The sequence below is a fragment of the Cimex lectularius genome, unplaced genomic scaffold (assembly GCF_000648675.2).
Source record: "Cimex lectularius strain Harlan isolate CLEC.00 unplaced genomic scaffold, Clec_2.1 scaffold42, whole genome shotgun sequence".
Lineage (NCBI taxonomy): Eukaryota > Metazoa > Arthropoda > Insecta > Hemiptera > Cimicidae > Cimex > Cimex lectularius.
This window is the reverse complement of record NW_019392754.1, coordinates 3,373,458-3,396,316: the sequence shown is the minus strand read 5'-3', so window position 1 is coordinate 3,396,316 and position 22,859 is coordinate 3,373,458. Positions and strand designations below refer to the sequence as shown.

General features: G+C 33.9%; 1 protein-coding gene across 2 annotated transcripts in view; it reads left to right on the top strand.

Annotated features, from left to right (window-relative positions):
- The window catches only part of LOC106667948 (irregular chiasm C-roughest protein-like), a 278,000-nt gene that overhangs the window by 199,047 nt on the left and 56,094 nt on the right, over positions 1 to 22,859 (top strand). For both annotated transcript variants that reach the window (XM_014396265.2, XM_014396267.2), the window contains one exon: positions 8,940 to 8,971. In XM_014396265.2, the coding sequence (XP_014251751.1) occupies positions 8,947 to 8,971 (25 nt within the window). In that variant the 5' untranslated portion in view covers positions 8,940 to 8,946. The remainder of the gene's footprint in view (positions 1 to 8,939; positions 8,972 to 22,859) is intronic.

The following is a 22,859-nucleotide window of genomic DNA, read 5'->3' as shown; positions in this document are numbered from 1 at the left end:
AATGTTTGAAACAAAGGTGATATGGCAAGAATCATTATAAAGTTGGGGGAAAAAACAGGTTTCGTTACTGGTAGAAATATATATTAAACAAATATTTCAAAAAACAACTAACTAATTGTAAGCATGGAACAATATTATAGTAATGTGAAAAATTCATGAGTTTATTAATTCAGTTTTTGTTAATTCTTTTATTATTTTATTTTATTTAAATTATTCTTGGAATGTTTAGACAAAGAATTTTATGTGGTAATTCTCTATAAAAACATTAAAGTGAAATCAATGTTACATATCTTAAAATTGCTTAATTAGTACTTTTATTTTTTCAGCACACTTTCAACACAGGATCTAATCAAGCTAACCAAAACATACAGCGACCCCTCCTCCTTCAGGTTAATCTTGTTATTTTCTTCCCTCTGGGTAAATTGACCAAAAATTATCCTCCTTTTCTTTTCTTCGCTCTCCCGTGAAAATCTCCGCCGTCCGGCGTAGAGATAATAAAGACTGTGTTGATAGGTGTGTTGATCCAACATGCCCCGGGATGTTTTGGGATGAAAGTCCGTGTGTACGGAGGGTACAAATGTTTATATCTTAAGGGGGCCCGCCCTCGTGTTTACGGTCCCCGGACGACCGCCCGTCCGAAGGGGAAATGGAAAGGGTGGTAAACAAAATGGAAGAATTGCGGGATAACAAGAAGGGTCAGGCTAAGGGATTATCTGTAGAAACTCACCTCAAAAAGAAAATAAAGATTGGAAGCGTTTAACTCCGACAGATCCTTTTTTTTTGTACAATAGTAATAGCTTATTTATTGAACTGGACTATGGATTATGTGGACTCTCATAAAACAACCTTCATCAAAAATTTAAAAAATTGATAAACTTTTTTATCTTTCACGTATGCTTTTCTCCAATTTCATATTTTATTTTACGTAATACTAAATAACATAAAAACATTATGATCCATTTTCTTGGTGATGTGATCATATTTGATCGATCCACTCACTACCAATCAAGAAATTATTGAGAAATATGTCTAGGGCAAATTCCAAGAAATACCCTGTGTAATCACATTAATCAGGTCAGAAATACACGCACTCGTCATGATATTTCAAATGTTAAACTGAGCGGGGGTAGAAATAATGATTACCTAATAAAATATTTATCGATAGTACTAAATGTAATTGTACTATTCTTTTACCATTGTAATAACCTTAACCTTTGCTTTTGTTCAGCGATGACAAAACTAAGAGACAGCAAAAATTGGTGGACCCAGTGCTTATTGTAAATAATATAAATTGAATATTATTTACCATACTTCAATTAGTATACTGAACATCCTACATTGCACTTAATTTTTTTCAACAACAAATATATTGTGAGATTACTTCTTGAGGCCTATAGACTTCTTCAACGGTGGTAGCTAGGTCGTTACTCATATTTTTTTCCGTCTATCCGCTGTTTTGGTCAGTCTACAAACCTACCCGACCAATGAGGAAGGCGAAACGCCGAAACGCTTCTGAATGACCAAAACAGCAGTGATAATCAGAATAAAATGTTCGACAACAATTAAGCTCAAATAAAATCTTAAGGGAAGACATGATCCAAACATTTAAAAAATGGCTTTTCTGCACAATTTTTTGGGCACTGGAATTATTTTTTCAAAACAGTGCAAGTTTATTTTCGTTGCTATGGAAGTAGCGAGTAACTCATTTCTTTTGAACTCATTTAGAATTTATTACGTATATTGCAAAAGATTCATATATAAAACTTAAATTTAAAAAAAGTAGATTTATCAAATGTGGGAGGTTCATGGGCCGACAATCAGCTGAGATCATCGCCAATCCTCCTGATGTTATGAAAATGTAAATAAAAATTAATATAAAATTCAAATGCATATACCAATATAGTCATATTTATTACAATACTTTTTTTTTAAATAGCTTCAGAGTTTTGTATGGAATTGTCCACCTTCAGCTTTATCGTATATACATCCTTCATCTTACTCTTGAATTTAGTGCTTATATACGTCCCTGTTTTAGCGGCTTCTTTACTAAAAATATTGGCCCTAGGTAAACATTTTTTCTACTTTTTTAAAACCTTTTTTACGCGACCCTTCGCAACAAAAAACCCAGAAAAAGACACATCGCAAGAGAGAAAAAGCATAATACGAAAACTTGGCTCGAAAAAGTTTCTAGTGAGATTTTATCCTGAAATCGATTTTATTTAGCTATAAAGCCTGCTAAAACATTGCTTCTGCTAAAGAGAGCCCACAACTATTTTGCTGAGACGTCATATAATGCATATTATTTATTTTTTGTCTCTCCTGAAGAATCTTGTTTTCACACACAAATTTACATTTTTCTCGTAAAGTTACAATCAATTTTAATAATTAATTTTATTAATTATTATTATTCAATTAATAAATAAAAAATATCCTCCTACAGTCCTATTTATCAAAAGAGCGTATTCAGTTGGTTTTTGTTCTTTATTTATTGGTGTGAAAAAATGGCGAGTTTGAATAATGACAGGCCTACCTATAGATTTATCACAAACTGAAAAAAAAAACTGTTCCTCTTGATTTTTAACATGTAAAAAAATATCTGTATCCCAACTTTGCAATGTAGTACTCCATGGAATTAGATAATATATATTTAATATATAATAGTGTATCATACGTATATCTCACATATATCATACGCAAAGGATCCCATATTGTACAGACGAACTTTTATTTGATGGTAAAAAAGTAATGCCCATCTGGCCTGTTTGCAACTCTTAAACTGAGCTCGAAAAAGTTTCTAGTTAGATTTTACTCTGAAATCGATTTTTATTTATCGATTTTTACCATTGCTAAAGAGAGCCCACTATTTCGTTGAAACGTCATACAATGCATAATATTTATTAATGATTATTTGGAGATCGTGAGATGCGGTCTGGTGTGACGTAGGTTTTAGAAAAACATTTTCTTTATCGTGCCCACGTTTCGATCTTTATTGAGATCATCTTCAGAGCCTGGGATTTATGTTATTATTTATGGTTATAAATCCCAGGCCTTGAAGATGATCTCAAAGAAAATGTTTTTCTAAAACCTACGTCACACCAGACTGCATCTCACGATCTCCAAATAATCATTGGCTAACGGTCACTAAATACCTCACATTATTTATTAACGTATTTTCGGCGGGAATTTCGTTTTTTTTCTCAGTTTTTTTGTCTCTCCTGAAGAATCGCGTTTTCTCACACCAATTTACATTTTTCTCGTAAAGTTATAATCAATTTTAATAATTAATTTTCAGAATCGTTAAGCCGCTGTGTTAGAATAGTAATGGCTAAGAAATTTTGAAAGTAGTATATAGTTTATTAGAAAAAAAGTTTCAACTTAAAAAAAAAATTGATTTGTTTTGAGGTCTTGCCTCCCCTCGAGTTATCTTCCTGGTACAAAAAACTATGATTGAACCGGTAAAAGTATTAAGTTATAATGCTTGATCAATTAGTTTCACTGGTAACCTTGGTGTCTTCTTAACATATTCGTTCAAATGATATGTTGTTGTTGAATGAAATGTTGCTACTAATTCCAGTGTGTATATGTAATGTATTTATTCAACCATGATAAGAAACTGTAGTTTGGTCGTTTTTGATCATGTTGGTCTGCTTATCCAAAATAGCTTCGTAATTGTACGAAGTCAGATGGAGAAAAAGCTTTTTGCTGTTGAATCAACAATAAAAGAATTAAAAAACTGATTGTTCTTACTTCTCTAATTCACCGAGAACCATTCAATTTACAAACCTGTCCATTTTCGTTTTCATTCCGTGAGAAAAAAGGCTAAACAATATCTTCGGGACACGCCACCACAACGGCCGGCTAATTTTCATTAGGGCCATATTCGGCTTCTTTTTCCCCCCTGTAATCCAATCTGGAAGTTAGTAAAATTGCTTTTACTTCATTACAAACTAAATTCCAACTTTCAATTGCTCCGCGGCGTATAACTTGTCTGAGTTGATAGCAGAAAATTTTCCTTATCTGAAGTTTCCGAAGCCCTACCCCGTATGGTCGATCTTGTGTATATTTTTCCTAAGTTGAATATTCAATTTGTTTACCAGTAACATTATTGAGCCCCGAGGGACGTTTCTCGCTAATTTAATTTTTCCAGCATAACCATCAACAAGCTCCAAATTGAAAGATCCCTTTCATCCTCTTGACAAAACGTAACCAAAGGAAACGTTGCCAAATTTAATCATCAAAACCATAAAAGAGAAAGGATGGTTTTAAAAAATTGTTTTCAAATTGTTATTACTGATGTGTGTTCCTCGTAGCTGACAGTTTATGGGGCAGTCATCGAGGATGAAGATACCGTGCAGAAGCTAGACAAGGGAACTCGACTAAATTATTCACCGGTCTCGGAGTTCTGCCCGTTCCAAGCCCATGGTTTATAAATCGGAAGGAAAGGAGGGAGACAGTCGTCCTATTTGGCAAATTGCTTTGAAATATCACTTTAACCCTGCTCCCCCGGACTCGTCTTCGTGTTCCCCTATTCATTCTTTTACTGCAGGGAGTAACTTATTAATTGGCCGGAGTCGGTTTGAGTAAAATTATCCATTGGTTTAAAATTTGTTTTAATCCTTGACTGAATTAGAAACTTTCTTAGAAAAATATTTGAGTTTACAATAAATTGTTAAAATGAAAGAAAAAAAGTTCTTTCCTTGTTTGTTGTTATACTTACTTTGTTATAATTATAAAAATATCGGTAGCCATTTAATGTGTCACCGAGAATCGAATCCTGATTACAGACATTTGAAAATGGCAAAAAGGGGGAAAAATTCGAAAGGTAGGTTGAGATGGGAAGTTGGTGTCCGAGTGGATTGAAGTCACGATAACTCAAGAGGTTAGAACAGCAGCGTATTGAGCCTAAGGTCGTGGGTTCGAATCCCGCTCGTGTCACTAACTTTTTTATTTCAACCAAAACCTAACATAAAAAGATTAATTAATTGAAAGAAGTTATTTGGCTAAATATTATTAAAGTTATTCGGACCACGAAATATAATGGATTTAATATAAAAAAATAGTTCCTTGTAGGTTTTTCGTAAGGTGATCAGCAGAACAAATGCTAATTGTTTCATAAATTATATTTCATTGGCCAATAATAACTCTTTTGGGTTTATTTATTTATTTACAAAAAACCACATGAAACCTGGCCTAATGAGCAGTCGAAATTAAACTAGTGACTCTTACCTTGAATATATTTAGGAAGTCACACCAGTTTCACCCGAGAACCGAATGAGCAACCTTATTATTAGGCATCGGAGAATTTAGTAAATCATCGGTTCTAGTTCTCCGAACACAGAATAGATTATTGGGTAGGTCAGGGGCATCCACAACTCTATTGCGGATCTTCCAAGGCAGAGCAAGATCCGCAAGTGCGACGGGATTCAAAAGACTAATAATTTAACCAGTCCAATCTATCATTGTAATTTATTGTTATACCAGAAATAACCAAACTTATAAGCCGTAACTTTAGTAGCTTTCGTTTGAAGCTTTTCTATTGATGGAATCTCTCTTGCATGAAAAGGAGACCAATTATATGCGTACTCAGGAGTACTTGAAACAAAATTTTTACAGCAAATGCATTTCTAAACTCCTCTTAATACATCAAAGATTACGAACCACGTTTATTAAATATCCAAATGATTTCTAATGGTGTGAAATATTTCTAGAAGATATCAAGAAGGTCAATAGATGACCACCTTAACAGGTTCAATCATACTGTTTCGTAAATAAGAAAATGATTGTCATGGATTTAAAGAAAATTGACTTTCGATAAATGCAGAGTTCCTTTTCAGAAAATGTATTATGCTCTCGTTCAGTCTCTTATTTAGTATGGCATTTTATGCTGGGAGAAATCTTGTAACATAAAAATGTTTCCTACTCCATTGCAGTCACTTAAAAGAAAAATAGTAAGAACTGTTTCTTCTGTTTGTGAAGTGTAGGATCATACCATTTAATTACCTTTTTCAACTAGCAATAATCGCATCTCAGTAGAACTTCATATTGCCACTGTGCCAGGCATTTTTTGTATTAAAATTTTTTTTTTCATACAGAAGGAAACTACATAGACGAGTTTAAAAGTATCAGTTTCAATTGAAAACAATTCCCATAATGACCGTTGGTTGATGATTATTTGGAGATCGTGAGTTGCGGTCTGGTGCGACGTAGGTTTAGAAAAACATTTTCTTTATCGTGCCAACGTTTCGATCTTTATGGAGATCATCTTCCGAGCCTTGTATTGCCGCCATTTTAACAAAAAGGTTCTCTGATTGATAGCCGCTGCAAATTTCTTTTCATTGCTGACGATATTTCAGGATATTTGCTTGGTGTCCATATGTAGTTGATATCTGTTCGTAGAATCCCATGTTCTTCGCTAGTCTCGTGAAGAATTGTGTAGTGTTTAGTGACCGTTAGTTGGTGATTATTTGGAGATCAAGATTAGCACGATAAAGAAAAGATTTTTTTCTAAACCTACGTCACACCAGACCGTATCTCTCGATCTCCAAATAATCAATTTCCATAATGTTAAATTCCCCCTAATAAATCCGTCTTAATGTGAGACTGTTTCCTCTATACTAGTCCCAATGATTTCACAAGATCCCGACTGCTGCAAAACTATCATTGGCCAAGCCTTGGCGTTTTTGGTAGTTTTTAATTGTAACAACGAATTTATAAACTACATAATGTAAGTCAAGAGTAACAGCAGACATGTGTTTAAGTGTAATCTTATCACAAACTTTTTTTGTATATGATTTGTGTAGCAGTATATTTTTTTTAAATTTGTAATATATCAACTCCAGTATGGATGTATGACTAGATAAATAGCTTAAGCCCTGTCTACTTACATAAATTTGCCTTTCTATACTCTAACTTTTGGGCAAAATTGCACTGATGGACAATTTTAACGCACCGTTCAATTTATATTAGTTTAAATTATATCCAGTATCTTTTTACAATAGTTACAAATAATTAGGAGCTATCGTCGTTAAAATAAACAGTAAATAATGTTTTGTTTACGTTTTTTAATTACTTTTGTACTGATTAATCCCACTTGCACAAAACGTGGTATTCTGCTACGCCTAAAGATCGCTTTCAGTTAATCTTTTTCATTCGTTGATTTCATTTGATATTATTCTTATTCTTAAATTCACTAATTCTTGGTCCGCTTGACCAATTAATATATTAAAATTAATTAAGGTTTTTAGTTGAGATAAAAAAGTCAATGGCTCGAGCGGGATTCGAACCCACGATCTTCGGCTTGATACGCCGCTGCTCTACCACTTGAGCTGTCGTGACCTCGATCCACTCGGACACCAACTTCCTATCTCAACCCCACCTTTTGAGTTTTCCCTCCTTTTTGCCATTTTTCAAAGGTCGTGTGATCGGATTGGATTCTCGACAACAAATGAAGGATCGAGGTCACGATAGCTCAAGTGGTAGAGGAGCGGCGTATCAAGCCGAAGATCGTGGGTTCGAATCCCACTCGTGCCATTGACTTTTTTATCTCAACTCAAAACCTTCATTAATTGTAACTTATTCTTAAACTTTTCTCAGTGACTCCAGTCAGGCATTTCAGTGATTATGAAAGTGTCAGGGTCATAACATTATTAGATGAAGGATACAGCCAGTGCGAAGTTGCCAGGATTCTGAGTGTAAATCACACTAGCATTACCCGGTGGGTCATTGGTGGTCTGGAGTGGCATTCCTTGGACGTTGGCACCGAATTGGTTGTTGTGCGAGGAAGATCTCTAATTTCACAGACGTACTTACAAAACATAATGGAAGATCATTAGTGCTCTTTGCCCCCCCCCCACATGGGTGACAGATTCTTCCTAATGCAGGATAATGCTAGGCCCCATAGAGAACGTATTGTGGATGACTACCTGAATGAGGTTGGAATTGATTGCTTGGTGTGGACAGCTCTCAGTCCAGATTTGAGCCCAATCGAACACATTTGAGACCAACTTAAGAGACGAGTACCCAGGTCCTAACACCCTAAAAAAGTGAAACGGCTCTTCTTGATGAATGCGACAGAATTCCTCGGGTTTTTACCAATTTTTCCTTATTTAGAATTTTTTTTAAATTAGGTAATAAACATTTTCTTTTTAAGTGTCTTATTTTTACAACCAGACCTATTTTTGATACGCAAAATATGAATAAACCTAAATAAAATAAAATTTAAATAATTTAATAAATGTATAAGAAAAAAAAGAATCCCTAAACAACAATAGATACATAAAATTTCCTGTGAATTATGATGATTCTGGTCAGGTTATTCTCGCTGTATTAATGTAAGGAATTCTAACGAAAAACATGTTGACAAAATCTCGATAAAAATATTTTCTTGGTATGTAACCTACTAATGTCAATGGTGTTTTTCACAAATAACTATTCGCTCGCTTGTCAAGAATTTTTTATCAAAATAAGCTTTTTGTAATAAATTTATTTTGAATAGCATTGATCATCGTGGGCAATTATAAAGCAAAATCGAGCATGATATAGCAAGGACTTTCACTGTAATAATTTTTCCATTTACTCTCCACATAAATGTCCTTTTTCTAATTACCATCTTTTCAATGAAGAAACCATTTGGTTTGTAAAAGTTCACATTTCGACCTTTGTTGCAACAGCGTTTCAGCAGAGGTTTTATATGCACCAATCGATTGAGTTCAATAAAAACAACATATAATATAACTGTATATACTGATGGTTGACATTTAAACAAGAATTTAATTAGGTTACTGTCCAATGCATTTTTAATATTCTGACAACTGGTAATCTTTTTTAATTGCAAAATTTATTAGGGGAAATTCAAGCAAATTTAATGTTTTCTTGGGTCGGGATTAAAAGTAATTTTTTTTTAAGTTTGGTTTTTAATTATATTTTTCTTTCTGTTTCAGATGAGGAATGCTTGATTTAATCTACGGAACGAGTAAGTACTTGCCGAAGCGTAAAATTAACCAGTACCGGTAAATCCGGAATTAATTTTCCAAGGAGCGTAAATGTTGTATAGCTATAGTGGAAGGGTGGGCGAGGTTTGTCGGTTTAAGTGCCGGAGTTTAAACAGGACATTATCCACCCTCACTCGAAGGCACCTCGACCCAGGGAAAACACTAAGAAAGATGTTTATAAATAGCATATAAAGCAAATGATTATAGAAGCACAAAGGCCGTAATCTCTTGTGCAGGTTATAGGATAACTTTGATATAATACCGGTACTATAACGGTACGTGGGGTAATCTCACCAACTTTGCGATGGAGTTGGATCAAAGACCCCTTTTCCCTTGGCTCTGGGCTCTCTTACTTCCTGAACCCGCTGATATTCACTCTCGACTGGCCCAATAATATAGCGATAACGCTGTTCCAAATCATCTATTGAACTATAGAGGGTCCGCCATATTTCGAATCCAATTATAATTGAAAATATACTTTTTAAAGCCATACTTTTTTTTCGCAATAATCATCACTTTTTATGTCAATTAACAATTGGTTTAAGGCTGAGATGCGTGAAAATTTTCCAAGTACAATTTCTATGTTACGGCCTTGTACTAGCAGTAATAGTAGTCCATTAACTTACTAAAAGTTTATGCTATAGCATATATTGTCATATAACATTGTATTATTACTGTCAGGGGCTAGTTTTAAGCCCACTAATAATAGATATTAAAGGAGCCGAACCACCTGAAAAACACTACTATATCATATATGGTTCTACAAAAATTATATTATTAAAGATATTATTGCCATAAAAGGATTAAAATTAAGATAATAATTAATACTTTTAAACTAAAATGAATTTTTTCTATGGATTATCTAATCGTCAGAGCGGATAAATATATTTTAATAATTTTTTACATTAGTTTTACATTTTCAATTAATTACGGTTTTGGTTAAGATGGAAAAGCAAGTGTCACAAGCGGGATTCGAACCCACGACCTTCCGCTAAATATGCCGCTGCTCTACCACTTGAGCTATCGTGACTTCGATCCTCTCGGACACCAACTTCCCATCTCAACCCCACCTTTTGATTTTTCCCTCCTTTTTGCCATTTTTCAAATGTCGTGAAATCTATTCGATTCTTGGCGATAAATGAAATGGCCACGGAGAGCTTTAGTGAAGAGATGGGAAGTTAGTGTCCGAGAGGATGGAAGTCACGATAGCTCAAGGGGTAGAGCAGCGGCATATTTAGCGGAAGGTCGTGGGTTCGAATCCCGCTTGTGACACTTGCATTTTTATCTCAACCAAAACCTTACATAAAAAGAATATATTATTAATTGAAAAGAATTTGATTGGTCAAGCGGACCACGAAACCTAATAAAAATAAATTAGTTTTTCCATCTACATTGTCATACGTTGTGCCAATAATTTATGAAGGAACAACTGAAAATTTGTTTTGTTCTGTGCTACGCCCGAACCTTTTCTTAAGCCCAGTCATGTTATCTGTTATGGCACATTAGTTTTAAAAAAAAGTGAGCAATATAAAATTAATAAGAGATCATTTAGAGAGGAACCCACATAATCCCTGATAATTGGATAAGATCTGACAAATGGTATGATTTCAAAGATATAGCAAGTACAGGCGATACAGTTGAGACGATTTCAACAAATTCGTTGGGAACCATCTAGAAACGAATCCCGCATAATCTCTGAAAATTTCATAAATGGTCTCATGGTTTCGGAATTTTGCCGGTTCCAAGGAATTGACAACAGGAGACACAGAACCAAATTTGTTCAGAAAAGTCTGAAACTCAAACTGCGAGTGGAAATTGTGATTTTGAAGGACAAAAAGTTTGTCGACTTCCCGCATGCATAAAGGGTTTCCTACCTTCGGTAATTCGAAAGCAACAACGTTACAGCATGGAATCAGAATTAATTAATTAAAACAAATTAGCTCTGTTTTCATTAGAGCGGTAAACAATTTTTGATTAATTATTCACAATTGAATGTTAATACGTTTTGTCTCGATGTTGAAAATCAACAAGGATGAAACTGCTGACCCCGGCTAAACTTCTTCATCGCTCATCAAAATTTAAGTGGGCGGAGTATTGTAACGCTTTTAATTTATTGTACCAGTGTATAAACTTAGTCATAAATAGTTGGAATACATAAAATTGGAAGGTAATAAATAAAAATATCCTTCTACAATCCTATTTATCAAAAGAACAGATTCAGTTGGTTTTTGTTGTTTATTTATTGGGGTGAAAAAATGGCGAGTTTGAATAATGACAGCCTACCTACAGATTTATCACAAACTGAAAAAAAAATCGTCTTGATTTTTAACATGGAAAAAAATATCTGTATCTCAACTTTGCAATGTAGTACTCCATAGAATTAGATAATATATATTAAATATATAATAATATATCATGTGTATATCTCATATATATATCATATATATATCATACGCAAAGGATCCCATCTTGTACAGACGAAGTGTTATTTGATGGTAAAAAAGTAATGCCCATCTGGCCTGTTCACAACTCTTAAACTGAGCTCGAAAAAGTTTCTAGTTAGATTTTACCCTGAAATCGATTTTTATTTATAAAGCCTAAACCATAGCTAAAGAGAACCAACTATTTCGTTGAAACGTCATATAATGCATAATATTTATTAATGATTATTTGGAGATCGTGAGATGCGGTCTGGTGTGACGTAGGTTTTACAAAAACATTTTCTTTATCGTGCCAACGTTTCGATCTTTATTGAAATCATCTTCAGAGCCTGGGATTTATTATTTATGTTTATAAATCCCAGGCCTTGAAGATGATCTCAAAGAAAATGTTTTTCTAAAATCTACGTCACACCAGACTGCATCTCACGATCTCCAAATAATATTGGCTAAAGGTCACTAAATACCACACATTATTTATTGACGTTTTTCGGCGCGAATTTCGTTTTTTTCCAGTTTTTTTTGTCTCTCCTGAAGAATCGCGTTTTCTCACACCATTTTACATTTTTCTCGTAAAGTTAACAATCCATTTTCAGAATCGTTAAGCAGATGTGTTAGAACAGTTGAAAGTAGGATATAATTTGTGAGAAAAAAGTTTCAACTAAAAAAAATTGATTTTTTTTGTAGTTTGTTATTTGTCGTAATTTTTTGTTATACATTCACCAACACACAATTCAAATTGATCGAACAGAATTTGATAAAAATGTACCCATATGGATAAGATGGGTCTTACCTCCCCTCGAGTTCTTCCTTGCACAGAAACTATGATTGAACCGGTAAAAGGGTTATAATGCTTGATAAATTACTTTCACTGATAACCTCGATGTCTATTTAATAATATATTCACTCAAATGATATGCTGTTCAATGAAATGTTGCTACTAATTACAGTGAGTGGCGTAATGCACCAAAATTTCAATTTGATATTCAATATGTAAAAAACATCTGTATCCCAACTTTACAATGAAATATTCCATGGAATTAGATATATATTTTAATATATAATATGTGTATATATCGTATGTAAAGGATCTTGTACAGACGAACTTGTATTTGCTGGTAAAAAAGTAATGCCCATCGGGCCTGTTCGCAACTCTTAACACAGGTTTATAAGGATATTTAAATAAAAGACCACGTCGAGAAGAGCTTCCCCTGCCAGTTTGAACATCCTTGGAGGTAGATAAGGAGATAAAAGCGATATATAAACTCATGCGGGTCTAACTTATTCCTTTATTTTATTCTTGATAAAAGGATCACGTATACGAGATTAACTTTTATTCAACTCAATACAACGGTTTTTGTACAAAACAAATTATACCACCATAATAATAAAATCTCATAAAAAGTGGAACGTATTCTATCCTAATGTTAGGTTTTTTTTTGCTGGCTGGCAAATAATAACAATAAGTAGCTTTAGTTATTTATTTTTTTACGAGGGTTCGCAACAGCCGACGTTATTTCCCTCAGGGTGCCGGTGTTTTTGAAAAAGAAAAAAACATTTGTAAGTATGTCGGGTTCGAATGCAGGGACGCTGGATTCGAACCCGGGACCTTTACCGTACATTGATGAGCGCCGTGTCAACGCCTAAATCGTTGCGGCCACCGACGCCCCCATGTTAAAGTGTTATTCATAATCACATTATAGATATATGGCACAAAATCATACAAGTGAACATTTTTTTTTTCTTTTTTAATGTACATTGAAATGTCAGAGATTCCTTCACAAAATTAAATCATGATTAACTGGATAATAAAAAATAAATTAAATAGGATAAATCAACTAATGTTCATATTTTAAAAAGAAAACTGGCCATTTTTTTCAGAAAACAAAAATAATCATTTATAAAACGCCATGGGGTTAATCTAATATTGAGATTTGCACCTGGTGTTGTGAGTTGGGCATTTTGATTGCAATCTTGATTACATGATTATATTATTGTGACTTGTTTGTTTGTATGTAATGTGCATTGAATCTGATATTGTTACTGATGAGAAATCGTTTTAGTCGACTGGCGAATGTATACGGTTCAATTGCCCAACTTTAAAGGTGATTGAGCCAAACCCGCAACTGGCTCTAAGGTAATGAGAAACTGCCAAGAGTGGTCATAATTTTACGTTATTCCCTCATAATTTATCTTCCGTCGTGCGGGTGTAACGGGCCTGCTGCCTAGGCGAGTTTGTTTTCCAAATTTCGGCCCAGGTTAGAAGAGCCATGTTTTATCCTTTTTAATATTACAACAGAGGGTGCAGACAGAGTCTTGGACAGACGAAGGCCAAGGTAGATACGAATTTGTGATAAATGAGACAGCATGATGGAGAAGACAATAAGAAAATATTGACCCGAATTTCCCCCGGCACCTGTAATCACGATTGTGCATCCAAATTGCGAATTTCCCTGAGATTTTCGACGTGTTTATTCAACCCGCCTTCACGCTCCGTCTTTCCCGACCCTGATATCCTTGCATCAATATTTAACGTTTTATTTATGCATTAGCCTCGTCGGACGTTGCGTTTAACCATCAAACACCCTGTTCTAAAAGCAATTTATTGACAAACCAGTTCCGTAAAATGTTCGAGAAAGCTCTCCTCTGCCTTTTCCCCATTGTTGGCCCTGTTTGGGAAATTCGAAACCTCCACCTTCCTAACAACACTCCCCTTTTACAGCCATGTTTATAATTCCCTGTATCCTAGCAGAGGATATTGGATTTGAAGAATACCTCACATGTGTAAACAGTTATTTCTAATACACACAAAGAAAAAAGTAGACCCAAAATGCTAATACCATGAAATTTAATTATAAATATAATGTGTGGTGTTTAGTGACCGTTAGTTAATGATTATTTGGAGATCGTGAGATGCAGTCTAGTGTGACGTAGGTTTTAGAAAAACATTTTCTTTATCGTGCCAACGTTTCGATCTTTATCGAGATCATCTTCAGGACCTGGGATTTATTGACATTTATTTTTTTGTCACATCCTACATGTATTTATAAAATTTAAACAAACATGTCGGTGGCCGCAACGGTTCAGGCGTTGACACGGCGCTCATCACTGTAAGAAGGTCCCGGGTTCGAATCCAGCGGCCCTGCATTCGAACACAACATAATTTCAAAAAACCGGCACCCTGAGGGTATATGACCTCTGCTGTTGTGAACCCTCGTAAAAAAAAAAAAAAATCGAAACGTTGGAACGCTAAAGAAAATGTTTTTCTAAAACCTACGTCACACCAAACCGCATCTCACAATCTACAAATAATAATTCTAAATATAATGACATTCAGTGTTGAAATGCCACTGGGTTGTTATGTGCTAGAACTCATAGTTTAAAAAAAAACATTTCCTCTATTGTCAGAAACTAAAAAGCTTTGATTATATGCAACATATATAATTTTTCGTCGAGCTTTCTCTTTGGTTTTTTGATATTTGATATATCAACTCTGCAAAAATTCAATTATAAATTACTAAAATTTTTCGCTGTAAATCTAGCATCGTAGATCAGGCACACTTTATTACTGTTTCAATTACTATTATAAAATAGATGGATTCTATATTAAATTGTATTCGAAAAATGTTCTTGACTTTGCTCAAGACAATTTATGTCTGTATTAATATATTCGTTTATTTCTCACGCGAATTCACCAGGTTTTCCATATCTAATATAACCAGTCGAGCATTAGTTAAAAACTATTAATTGCCAAAATGGGTGGTAGTTTCTGGAAAATTTATTATTGCTTGAAAAAAATAGTAAACGTGATTTACAACGTAAAGGTCGGCGTGGAAGATAAATATACATTTATGTAAAGATGTAGCAAATAAGCTTTATTTGGCTTTTCCGCTTTAAACAGTGTTTTTCAAATTTTATAATTTATAGGTTGTGAATCTGCCTTACACGTGTAGAAACGCATCATAAGAATCAGTCCTATCTTAATATATGTAAATAAATAATGCATTATGAATATTAATGTACTTTTATCATGGATAATCATTGTTGATTTTTTAGTAAGCTACACTCTCTAAGACAAGATAAAAATTTCCATTTCTAATTTTTTCTGGTGAACAAAATCTGCCCTGGCTTAAACGAAAAATAAGGGACCGCAGTACACGAGTGGTTATGGCGTCCGACTCGCGTATTTTCCACGCTAGCAGTTCTGAATTCAAATTCTGTGCACAGCCCACGGAATTTTAATTGGTAATTATTTGTAAAACATATTGTAAAGTTTATGTAAGGTTGAGATAAAAAAGCCAGTGTTACGGGCGGGATTCGAACCCACGACCTTCGGCTGAAGTTGTACACATTATTATCACTGTTTACTGTCATCATTCGCCTGTTTTTTAAGTTTTTAAATTCTTTCGATCTACTATTTTTATATATATATATATATATATATATATAATATTTATTCCTTCAGACGGTTTTAAACCATGAGGAACGACTTTCTTGCTCTGTAATATATACTGCCGATCTGTAAACTTTGTATATATATATATATATATATATTAAACAATAAAGCCATATAGTCGTAGTAGTACTTAATCTTTTTATGTAACGTTTTGGTTGAAAAATGGCAAAAAGGTGGGAAGTTGGTATCCGAGTGGATCGAAATCAGGATAGCTCAATTGGTCGAGCAGCGGCGTATTTAGCCGAGGGTCGTGGGTTCGAATCCCGCTCGTGACACTGACTTTTTTATCTCAACCAATACCTTTCATAAAGATTAATTAATTGAAAGAAGTTATTTGGCCAATCGGACCACAAAATCTAATGGTATTGTAAAGTGTTGTGACCAATCGTCCACGACACTCAGCGGGTAGAATTTAATCCCTCCTTCTTTATACTACACTTAAAATTAAATTAATATTATTTCCAATTTGTTTGAATAATTACTGGCGTTGAATTAAATTACTAGCTGATATATTTTAAATTGAATAGTCACATACTACGTTTGTATAGAAGTAAGTCAAATTAAAATCTACATTCACACATTTTTTTTTTCAAACGCTGAATTTTGATTTTGTTTTTGTCTTTACAGCTTGTCAAATTGAATTTCAAGTTTTTTTGCGGTCAAAATCTAAGCAGTAGGGATCGTTACGATATATCTTTCCATATACAATAAATTAACAGGAGCACACCTTGCTCCGTCCCTGGCGTAGCACGTCACATGCAAATTGAAAATATTTCACAGAACCGCCGCGTCCTCCCCCAACAGTGCAAGATATTTACGATGTCCCCGCCCCACTTTTATTTATTTATTAATGAATTCTGTGCGGATGATTTGTGACTAAATGCACACACGCTGCCACTAATTCACCATTTTGGGGACCCGGCCCCTAAGCATGATTTATGAACCGGATGTACTCGTTACATCTACTACAATCCTACCAGGACACAAACAGAGCCAACAACCGACCGTCTTGTAATTTAGTCTTAATAATAAGGGTTGGATGTTAATTGTGTTTTCTAATCGGTTTTCTTGTTTTTAATTGTTAATTATATTGAAGAAGTGTCTACCAGTAGAAGTTATTTTTAAAAAGCTTAAGGGTGCTCAGTTCAATACCTATTGTTATATATTTGTGTTATATATTGCTTATATGTTACATATTATTTTAGATTGATATTAGAGGGAGTGCGCGTGGGTGCGCGCGTGCGTGTGTGTGTGTGTGTTGGGGCGCGCGTGTGTGTGGTGAACGGGGAAAAAGTGAGAAAATGTAGTTAAAATACTGTTCTGAAACTTGTACGATGAGAATTATTTTTAAACGCTATTTCAGTTTTTTAACCCATCAATTATTTTTAATGTGTGGTGATTAATCGATATTTATTTAAAAATCGTGGGATTTACAAACATTGTTTACATTTACATATTACATATCAAAGTATTTCGACACGACACGCAAGAATGGCACAATTACACAGAAGACGAACACTTTGAAATACTTTGATTGAATATATAATATATATTTTGCATTGTATAAATTCCCTTTTCCACATCCAAAATGTAATTGTAATATGTAAACAATGTTTGTAAATCTCAGGCCCTGAAGATGATCTCAATAAAGATCGAAACGTTGGCGCGATAAAGAAAATGTTTTTCTGAAACCTACATCACCAGACCGCATCTCACGATTTCTAAATAAAAAATATTTTTAAGTTTTGCTTGGCATGCCACTTTTCAAGCTTTATCAATAATCTAAAATATAATTACTAGATATTGAAAGAAGGAGAGTACTACTCATTCAAAACTTGCTCATTGGGAGAACGAATTAAAATAATATCCTTATATATTTTATATATGGTTTTCATGGTTAAAATAATTATTTACATCATTTAATACTTTCGCTTTTTGGTGAGCATTTTAAAATGCCATGCTTGTACATAGAAGCACAAAAAAGCATAGAAGAACAAATTTTCAACGTAAGAATTTCAAAATCTCAAAGGTGAAATTTTAGCACCGAATTTGGAACAAACCATGTATAAAACAATATTTTTACATTTCCAAGAAAATAAAGCCTCAAGCCTTAATTTATAATCTATGTTTAAAAATGTAAACTAAAAGCTTCTTTTACCAACTTAAAAATAATCAGATTAAAAGATTTAGAGCTATGTATAAATTATTTGTTGTTTTACCAGATTTAGAGATATAAAAAATATAACATTTTAAGTTCGTGTTGCGTATTGAAGTCAATTATTAAAACTTTTTTTTTTAATTTTAAATTGAATTATTAAAATTTTTTCATAATAACTGTTTTATACTTCATCAGATAAGCCAGTTGAATTATGATTAAATTTAAATTGTCTGTTAAATGATTACTCAAAATAGAAAAAGTAAGCTAATTATAGTGTAAAAAGTTTGTATTTAGTTTACCGTAATGAAGCAGTGCCTTAAAATGAATTATTATTAATATTCCATTAAAAAATTATTTTAAAAAAGCTCGGGAAGTACATACGGCAAAAAAATGTCAGTTAAATTAATGGGTATTCTCTTCCGCACTGGGTTTCGAGTGGCTCTACAACCAGGCCAAATTTAAATGTCAATTAATAAATTTTCAACAAGGGCGGCGTTCCTAATTGTCGATTCAGAGTCTGCTAATGACTGAGAGACCAAGCTTTTTTCCCCCTGTGTTGTTCGGGACATCGCCACCCCCTTGCATAAGTAATCGGGGTCCCAACCCTTATGGCATACTGATGAGGGTCATATCCTCATGTACACAATTATACCATATTTATTTCTCAACCCTATAAACATCGTTTGTCTATTCGCAACGATCTCCTTGCCGGGTAAAAAATAAGGTGTGAAAAGTTTTTTTTTGTACATTAATGTTCCTGCCAAACGCTGGTCAATAATAAGTAAACATAACTTTGTATACAGTTTTCACAGTTTTTTACCAAATTGCAATTGCTACTAGTAAACAACATTTAATTTTCTTCAATTATAAAGTGCTTCTGTACACACACAGTCAGTAAAACACGGATTAATTTATCGTTTCACACTTTTATTGTTTTCACTTTAAAAAATTTGCTTTTTTTTCTTGTACACCACGACTTTGGCTTTTATCCTTTGTACTCCACAACCCCACGAAGAACTTTGAGTTGTAGTCCACATACCTATATCATCATCCTTAGCATAAAGAATAATTTCTAGTCGTATCAATAGCATCAATCGGATGTGGCATGATACGAACTAAAGTGAGTCCTACCATATTTACCATTTATATTTAAACCTTTGCTCTTATATTTTCCAACGATTCGTCCCAGTTTGCCAGGGGTCGTCTTAACTTCTTTCGCGTAGCTAGAGTGCCACCGAGCAGTGAGTACCGAGTGATTACTCTACACCTTAGTTGTTCAAATCCCTATCCCGCAATTGCTTCGGAGAGCTCCAAGCATAAGTCCAACAAATAGCGAAATGAAGCAAATTATGGCGGATAAAGATTAATGAAAACAGATACAGCTAGGTACCGTTTACCCACCAAAGTATAACCCTTCACGCAATACTCAACAATACTTCTACCATTAAAGCCGAATATGTGCTCTACCTCGAGTTCAATCTTGACATACACTATAAATAAACATAATTAATCAGACGCTTCCGACTACTGTTTAAACTACATGGACTCAAATCTATAGAGTACAAAAATGGGACCAACTAAACATAGCGATATCCAATGAATGTAGTTTTCTTTCGGTCTAAAGTCCTCAGAATCATTACGAACGAACCATACTGTCTATCCAATATCACCCTCCACAATGACCTCAAAATACCTTTCATAGGTGATGTAAACGTCAACAGATTTTCCAGGATCCACGATAATCTTTTCTCTCACAAGAATTATTGCAATCTTACTAAAGATATTTCATAAGGGGCACTATGGCAATGAGGAGGCGGACAGCCTGGCCAAGGAAGGATCAAATACTGAGTTCGTCGGACCACAACCGGTGGTTTACTTACCCCACTCTTTAAGCACAGCAAAAGAGAGTATAGGTAGCTGGNATGATATATGTATGTTATCTATATTGAATTTGATTGGTGGTATTGGCGTAGCTGCGACTGAGTTTACATGTATCTGTTCTGTAATTGATGCTGTGTTTATCTCTGTTGATATAAACCATTTCTAAGAAATTACGTTTATGTTTGTTTTGTTCTGTATGTAATATTTTTGGATTTTTGAAGTCGAAATTGTGTTGGTTCTTGTGGTGAAATGATTCGTGGCTTAGTTTAATCATTCTGTGAAGTAACCCTTTGGCCCTGTTTATTATTGTATGAAGAGGATGGTGAGATGTACAGTTGAGGTAGCGATCTGTGTTTCTTGGTTTTTGATAGCAATCTGTGATTAATGTGCCATCTGGTTGTTTTATTACGAGTGTATCTAAAAATGATATTTTTTTTTCGATTTCATGTGTAAATTGTAGGCGTGGGTGAAAGCTATTAAAAGTATCTAACGTAGTTTGAATTTGATCTGTGGGAACGGCTGTCAATATATCATCTACGTATTTACTGAGGAAGGGTAATGTAAAAGGAAGTTGTGGTATGACTGTATTTAATATATGTGTCATGATTATGTCTGCCAGTATCGGGCCTACTTACTAAAGATGATTAAATCATTTTACTTTGAAAACAAGATATCTGTAGTATTATACCATAAGTATATGAGTAAGGAAGGACGTTTAAATGTTTTGCCATGTAACCAGCAAAAAATGAACACTTTGAATTATTTACTTACAATTATTTATGTACATAGAAACCGCTTATTAAAGACATGATATTTTTTTAAATTTAAAAACAGTTTTCCTTTCTAAATAATGCATTCAACTATATATTCTTCAAACGAATTTATGTAATATAGTTTTGTTGAGGATGACTTGATTTTATAATTCTTTGGAGTCTGATGGGGATCGGTCAGAGTTTATTTGATGTAATTTTTGCCCAGATTACAACTAGTACAATAAATTATTAATAATTTTCAGTTTTTATTTTTTCTGGAACGAGATGTCAATTGATTTATATAAGTTCAAACCTGCGCAAGTATATACATACATGCATAAGCAGAGTTGATCCTATCACCTCTCGCAGTCCACCTACAATTCACCTTTGTAATTTACCATGGTGGGGCTGGGTCCTATCCGTCCAGCCGCTGAGGTTGGGCTTCAGGAGCTACCAACAGCTAGGTAATTTCAGCTCCAATGCAATATCTAAAACTAAACACATTCACTCTCTTACTAATTGTTAAATATATTCTCTCTTATTTACATACCATTCACTCAGTAAGGATGTGTAGTATTCGATATTCCTGTATAACCATAACAGACTTACCTTGAGAGTTGAATATGGTGAGTGAAACAGCACGTCCAAAAGTTTGGCCATGCCTCTAGCAAACAAAGAAACTTTGAATTTTTGTTATCTTTATTTATAACTATAATTAGCTATCGGGACTATTAAAGAAATTGTGCATTTAATTTAGCAGCAGATTTCCCTGGAAACCAAATTCAACGTCCTGTTCTTCAGATGAAGTCCGTACCTAATTTGTACTTCTCTACTGTCGTAATTTTAAAGGATGTATTTTAGATTTCTTTACATAAAAATTAATCCACTTTAGCAAACTCCTCAGGCTAGAGAGACATTGTATTTGATTGATTGATGATCATTGATTGTGTATCTTGTCTTATTTACTATTGATGTTTTATCAGGTCGATCGGCGTCCTGAGCGGGGCTTGTCCTTCCAGACACTCCCTAATGTAAACAAACAGGGCATTAACAATTTATTCCACGCAAATGCACCTAAACAAACTGACGTCTTTTTTGACAGGTCGAAAATCTTTTATTCAAAGTATTTTAAATAAATCATTGTAAAGTAATGTTCAACCCATCAAACGTCAAGAAGGACTTTGAAAGCCAAAAGTAATAGGATTTATTTGACCGTGTGATGTCTAATACTTTCACGTGAATTCACGTGAAAATTAGAACTAAATATTTTGTTTTAAGTAGGCACACACAAAGGTGTGAGATAGATACAATCAATTTTTTATGTTTTCATAAATAACAATTCACGCAACTTGCCAAGTCAATTAAAGGAATTACAAAAGCATTTTTATTTCGTGTTTTTAAGCCGTTTCTATTACAGTATCAACAAAGTCCACAAATTTAACTCAACAAAATAAAAATAATAAAGATATTGCTTCAAAATCGCGTATCCAAATCATTCTTTATCTTACTTAAGTTTCACTCATTGATAAGGTGTTTGTCGGTTGCCAATGTCGTGCACCACACCCTTTTTACAGCTAAGCTGTCCTTTATTATTATTTACCCCGGGAGGGTGGGCTGCGGCAGCCAAAAAGAGGGCAGGTTTATACTATAATTTTAACCCCCCGGACGCTAACTAGTTAGCTCTGACTTTAGTACTAAAGGCCCTGTAAAAAAAAGTTGTAAAAGATTTAATGGTCAAGTTGTTAAAATAAATTAATAAAAATGATCTCAACCCTTTTTTTTTTTTACCTTAAGGTTGATTCTTAAAAAAGATACTTTTACAGGGAGGCAAACATCTTTCATCACCTAATTATGTAGATAAACAAAAGATTATTTTACTAATAGGATTCTAAGGTAAGCTGTTGTACGATTGCTTGTATTTTACCACTAAATAAATTATAAATTGAAAATAGTACTTTTTGTCAATAGGTTTTTTTATAATTAATTTTGCTCCTTAACATTTATGGTATTCCATACACCATAAAGGCTTTGATAGTCTCCGTCTATGGCGTTCAAGAAATAATTAGTTAAAAAATGAAATAAGTTATTTATGTAAGGTATTGGTTGAAATGAAAATGTTAGTGTCACGAGCGGGATTCGAACCCACGACCTACGGCTAAATACGCCGCTTCTCTACTACTTGAG